This window comes from Lolium rigidum, chromosome 5 (genome assembly GCF_022539505.1).
Source record: "Lolium rigidum isolate FL_2022 chromosome 5, APGP_CSIRO_Lrig_0.1, whole genome shotgun sequence".
NCBI lineage: Eukaryota > Viridiplantae > Streptophyta > Magnoliopsida > Poales > Poaceae > Lolium > Lolium rigidum.
In genome coordinates, this window is record NC_061512.1 from 254,835,651 (window position 1) to 254,842,260 (window position 6,610).

Consider the following 6,610-nt stretch of genomic DNA (forward strand, 5'->3'; position numbering starts at 1 on the left):
AACTTAAAGTCTATGACGAGGGCTTCCCATTGTTTAACACCTCATCCTGTTTTCAATATGCACATTGGCTTGTATGGGTGCACCAGAACATTTCCATTGTTAAAGGAAGAAATGATGCTAAGATGATTGGAGCTGGTGAGATCAGGGCGGTTTTTTCTAATGCATGAATGACCCGTATACAACTGCTGCTCTGGTGTAGTATACGCGCCGGATCATTTTCGTGCTGACATAATTGCGTAGGAGAATAACAAACACCCCTCATAGACTCCATCATTCAACATCTGATCATGTAGAGCACACAAATTGCACCTGGGTCACAAAATCACAAGAGGCCCTAAGAATGCTGTCTTTTTGTTTATACGAGTAGAGTTGTACCTTACATTCTTACATATAATAGGGTATCTTCTCACCAAACGGATATCAGTATGTGATAAAAGAAGGCATTATTGGAGGTTGCATCATACACACGAGATCAAGGAATTTGGAAGAAGGAAACATAAATAAGAAGGGGCTGTATTATTGTACCATCTAATTCTCATTGATAATCTCCTTGCTCGCTGATGTGGCACATTTAGTTTTGGATATAATGTGTCTTTACAGAACCCCTAACTAGTTTATGTTTCACGAGGTGTTGCAGGAGGAGCTTCAGGCATACGGGCATCAACAGAAATTAGGAATATGGAGGCATCACGGCCGGGTGCGGTGGCGGTGGTGGTGGATGATGCGGTTAGTTAGCTGTTAAAACCGAACGCGCCAAGAGGTAGGCATCAGGCAGGCAGGCCAAAGCTTACATCACACTTTACACCTACCTTGCTCCGAGGTCTGTGAATCAGGCAGGCACAGGCACACAACACACATGGCTGTCACTGCGGCTCTTTTGTACTAAGCTGGTAAACAAACAAACGGGTGAGGTGATGAGGTCATGACCTGGGGGCGAGGGGAGGCCTACCAGCCTAACCTTTTTCTCACCAACTCAGCCTCTAGAAGACCAGCTTCCCGGATCGAGCCTATAAAATCCAGCTCTCTCCTTCACCCACCTCTCCTACGCAGCTATAGCTAGCACCCAACAACAACAGCAACAACAACTTCCACTGCAAAACCCACCACCAGAAAAAGGAAGGAGGAGGAGGAGCAGAGGGAAAGCAAAGTGTCTGTGTCTGTCACCGGCGGCATCAGCTGACTCTGAGACAGTGAGGAGTCAGCCATGGGGAGGTCGCCGTGCTGCGAGAAGGCGCACACCAACAAGGGCGCGTGGACCAAGGAGGAGGACGACCGGCTCACCGCCTACATCAAGGCCCACGGCGAGGGCTGCTGGCGCTCTCTGCCCAAGGCTGCGGGACTCCTCCGGTGCGGCAAGAGCTGCCGTCTCCGGTGGATCAACTACCTGCGGCCCGACCTCAAGCGTGGCAACTTCAGCGAGGAGGAGGACGAGCTCATCATCAAGCTCCACAGCCTCCTGGGCAACAAGTACGTCCATCTCCATGATCCTGTTTGTGTTTTTACATGCATGTCACCCATAAAGAACATAGCTTTACTACTGTCTGCTGCTAAACGGCTTCTTCTGTTTGATGACGCAGATGGTCCCTGATCGCCGGGAGACTGCCGGGGAGGACGGATAACGAGATCAAGAACTACTGGAACACGCACATCAGGCGGAAGCTGATGAGCCGGGGCATCGACCCGGTGACGCACCGGTCGATCAACGAGCAGCACGGGTCCAACATAACCATATCGTTCGAGGCGGCAGCCGCGGCGGCCAGGGAGGACAACAAGGGCGCCGTGTTCCGGCGAGACGAGCCCAAGATGGCCCCGGCGGCGATCACCCACCAGATGGAGTGGGGCCAGGGGAAGCCGCTCAAGTGTCCGGACCTGAACCTGGACCTCTGCATCAGCCCCCCGATCCAAGAGGAGAAGCCGGTGGTGAAGCGGGAGGCCGGCGTCGGCGTCTGCTTCAGCTGCAGCCTGGGCGGCCTGCCCAAGAGCACCGACTGCAAGTGCAGCAGCTTCCTCGGCTTCCGGACCGCCATGCTCGACTTCAGAAGCCTCGAAATGAAATGAGCTTCCTTCTTCCTCATTTGTTCTGTGACTTGGATGTAGGTGAAAATAGTTGAGTGAAAAGAGAGACAAGAAGAAAGGGTGAGAGGAGGAGGATCTTGTCGCCAAGATCTTACTGCTCGATCCCCTGCTCTATCTTGTCGCTCCATTTTGTTCGTCCCCGTGTAATTACCGTTGACTAATCATGAGCAATACCACCACCTGGTGCCGCTAGGTTACTGTAGCTCGACAATCAGTGTTGTATTGAAAGATCAAAAATTATCGTGGAGCGGGTCACTGTCTAGTAACTTGACAGTCAATTAACTACTGTTAAAACAACAAATGCAAGATCGTGCAGAGCTGAAGCTGGCGATTACTGCTAATTCTTTTCCCAGGTGGAGTAGGCTAGATTCAGTGTGCCCCGTGTGTGCGGGTGCTGATCTCGAGACCGGGCCACTGAACCTGATTTTTGGAGGCGACCTTGCCGCGTGGACGCATGTGACCTTTGCCTAATCCTGCAGCTTCGGTAAAGCGCCCTCGTGATCTTAGATTAGACCACGCTTTGTGTTGTGACCTGCTTTTTGGGTTGGATACCGTGTGGCTGCACTAGGTAGGTTTAGTGTGCGCTCCTCTGCTTTCGACGTCTTCTTTTCGGTAGCTAGTGTGCACAGTAAGCCTGTAGTTACTGAACTTGTACCACCTCCCCGGTTCGATGAAGAAGGATTATAAATTTAACTAAAAGTTAAATCTTATAGAGTTTGATCAAATATAAGGAAGGAAACTAAGGACTAGAACATGCAACAAATATATTATGAAAATTTATTTTATGTTGAATCTCGATATTTTTTCGGTATCCTAGATCTTTATATTATTGGTCAAACTTGGAGGATGTTCAATTTTAAAACAGAGGGAATACAATGCATGTTCCAAAGTGAGTTTTTTAGTACAGAATTCCTAAGGCTGTGTGCACGCACAGGCCGGGGTTAACTTCCCTTAAAAAACACTATGGTAAAACATTCGTTCTAAATATGGTACTCCCTCCGTCTGGGATTTATCTAAATTTGGATGTATCTATACACTAAAGGGTGTGTAGATACATCAAAATTTGAATGAACTTGTGGCCTCCTTTTATGGACAGAGGTAGTATCTCAAATGGTATTTTCTCCTTTGCGAATCTAGAAAGCATGTTTGGCAATCCACATCTGAAACAATGGACCTTAAATGATATTTTCTCTGTTTGCAAACAGATGACGACCTAGAAAGCAAGTTTGCCAATCCATATCTGAAACAACGAACTTTAAACGGTATGTTCATGCGTTTGCAAACAGATGACGACCCAGAAAGCATGTTTGTCTAATCCACATCTGAAACAACACCTCCTACAAAGAGATCATCACAAGGAGCTTATCACTGCTGTTAGTGGGCAAGTAGCTAACCATGGAAGGGAAGGGATGAAGACAGCAAGGTGACGAAGGACCATTAAAATATCGGGCTTGTTAGGTAAGGCCACCTCTCGGAGCAGTATTCTACTAGTCGTATTTCCTTTTCGGCATCGGAGCAACCAACCCGGTCGCCCAGCTCGTGCTCCTTCCATGGTGATCTGGCGGAAATGGATGGATGGGGGCGACACCGCGGCCGAGAAAGCAGCGGGTTTTGGACGGATTCTGGGCAACTTGCGGCGGCGTTATAAATCTCAGCGTTGGTGAAGTGGCGGCGCGCGGTGGGTTGGTTTGGTCCGGCGAGCAGCGAGTGAGTGCCGTGCTCGAGATGGAGCGAACGGTTTTGCTGTTCCTGGAGATAGGAAAGAAGAGTCTTGTGTCGCGGGTGGGCGATGCAACCAACTGCATTTCTATCCGCCGCCACCATCGTCTTTCCGCGGCGGACGTAGAAAGGCGCTGTCCTGACGTCTGTTGCTGATGATGGGTCATGAGCGTGTAGCATTAGCTAGCCTACGGTGTGCTACTCTGTACAAGAAAATAGGTCTAAAGAAGGAGGCGTTTTGGCTCATAGGAGCATTTGCACCCATTATGCAAAATAATTAAAAAATAATTTTAAAAATATTAAAAAAAACTGACATAAAATTTATGGTGTGCATTGTGACATTTTATGTTCGTACACAAGTTTTCGTGAAAAAACAACATTTTATGTGGCATCTAAACAAAAGACAAAAAAATGTCCCGTACGTAGTCGTGTTGTAGCATCAAAATTTGTCTTTTTTACACAATATACATAAAAATAAAAAATATTATGGAAACTTGTATGCGAACATAAAATGTCTAGATGTACATGCAAAATTTTATTCCAGAATTTTTTGACACTTCAAAATGTATTTTTCACACAACGGATTCTTATGCTCCTATGAGTCAAACTGGATTTTCCGCTAAAAGAGTACTTTTCTCAAGGAGGGGAACTTAGCCTAGGGCATGTTTGGATACTCGCAATTCCGTTTCTCGCAGCTAGCGGGCCTAATTTCGTCAATTTGGATGCCCAATGGAAACTTTTGGCCTGCACCGCATGTTTTTTTAAAACGACAAAAAATATGGCGAGACATGCATTAGTGAGCGTAACATGGGAATACGGCTGGACGTGTGGAGAAAAGCGGGAGTCCGCGCAACGCATCGAGAACGAGTGCCATAAATCCCCTCATCACCCACTCTCCTCTCTCACTCGGGAGTTCTCACCCGACCTCTCCTCTCATTCCTCTCCCCTCTCTTCATCGGCGGTTGCACTGCCAATAGTAGATTCAAGACCACCGCGTCGGTGACGGAAGAGCGGGCAATCGAAGCCTTCATCGATAACCGACCCGGACGGGTTCTTCCACTCTTTGCGAGGTTCATCAATGACAGTATGTCCCGAATCCGCTCTTTGCCGGTATTATATGCATATATATGTTTGTAGTACGATAGTTCTGAGCCCCCTTTTGACATGCACGGTACATTTGTAGTGTTAGGGTGAACTGCTTGTTCATATGGTAGGTCTTCCTGGTTCTCCTTCTTCTAGCATGAATAATTGCCTTCTAATAATCAGATCTATGTTTAGACACATGTTATTCCTGGTTACATTTTCCTGATTGGATCAGATGTGGTTTTTAGGGATGATGGATGATCGATTTGGGCTTTTTTAATGTTCATGCCGAATGGATCATTCTACCGAACCTAGTGGTGTGATCAAATACCATTATTTGATCATGTCCTGGTTCAGTAGGATCATCTCTTTGCTATGGATGTGCTTTCCTATATGAGGCTAACAGTTATGCACGCTTTTGATGCTCATTGCGATCTTAATAGACCAATTTTGTGTTCCCTTTTGCCAATGATTCAAATGTAGCTTAAATCAAGGGACAGAGTAAGCGAATATTAATGGCTAGGAATGAACTAGGTTTGCTCAAACCGTTCGTGAGATTTGTGTGTCCAATTTTAGCATGAGACTCTAATGCCGTGATGTGCCAATGATCAAAATCCGGCCCCAAATAGGTTCCAAAATTATCCTATATAACCTTGTGCAATGTACACTCACTAATAACTATGCATGGTACTTGGTCAGAGGATCATTGGTCGCGCTAGGTGTGTCTATTATATGATGCACATTTCTTGTTATATTAGTGTTGTTCCTTGTTGTTATTGCTAGCGGATTATTATAATCTAGCACAGTATATGTCACAGGGATGATCTATTGAACCTTGTCTTGGGTACAAACATCGATGATTATGCATAATACTTTGTTCACTAGCACCATATCTCTGAGATTTTTGTGTGGTTCGTTAATATGAAGCATGAACTACTTGAACCATCCCATGATTGAAATGTGGAACCATCTTAAATGAAAGGGTGTTTTAAGACCTTATCATATGTCCATGCACTTTGACTGCACATTTTCCTTGGTCTAGTAGGCACTTCTTTTCCTTCATTGTGTCTTTACACGGGCTTTACCTCTTTGTGGTCCTTATAATTGACTTATCCTTTCCAGTGCTCCAAGATGATGATGGGTGCACAACCTTGGCGAGGGATGTTCGAAGGATGTTGGAGATGGCAGCTCTGCAAGGAGGCCAAGGGGAAGGCCTCCCAAGATCAGGCACTTCCATAAAGATGTTGGTTCAACCCACTTCACTAAGTTCGTGCTGGCGCAAGGGTTGAAAATGCTTCCAATTACAACTGGCTTATGTCCATGCCTTGGCACTGTACCCAGGATAATTATCTTAAAGATGAACATTGGCTGCTCCTGGATGGTGAAGCTGAAGGACGAGCATAATGGCCATGGATTAAGGATGTCTTGGATTTCCCATTGCACACAACATCAAAATCAGGTACTTCATTACCTTCAAGGTGTTTAAAGGCGACGTTTTCAAGGTCACCTTATCTGACTACAACATGACTGAGGTGGTGAAGAGGTGCCCACAACATGATCCAGCCCTTGCCATGATCGATGAGTGAACCATGCTCGATTGCCTATCTGTCGTCCTGAAATATTTGTACTTTTGTGTTGATCTATCTATGATCGTATGTATGTCAATTGTGCTGTAACTATGATTGATCCTATGTCTATTGTCGTGAAATTTATATTCACTCGTATTTCTGCT

At 46.1% G+C, this 6,610-nt stretch overlaps 1 protein-coding gene across 1 annotated transcript; it reads left to right on the plus strand.

Annotated features, from left to right (window-relative positions):
• The first annotated feature begins 1,091 nt into the window (after positions 1–1,091).
• Positions 1,092–2,240, plus strand: LOC124653633 (myb-related protein Hv1-like). The gene is made up of 2 exons (XM_047192700.1): positions 1,092–1,467; positions 1,578–2,240. The coding sequence occupies exons 1-2, from the start codon at positions 1,205–1,207 to the stop codon at positions 2,056–2,058; spliced, it is 744 nt and encodes a 247-aa protein (XP_047048656.1). The 5' UTR covers positions 1,092–1,204; the 3' UTR covers positions 2,059–2,240.
• Positions 2,241–6,610: the final 4,370 nt, after the last annotated feature.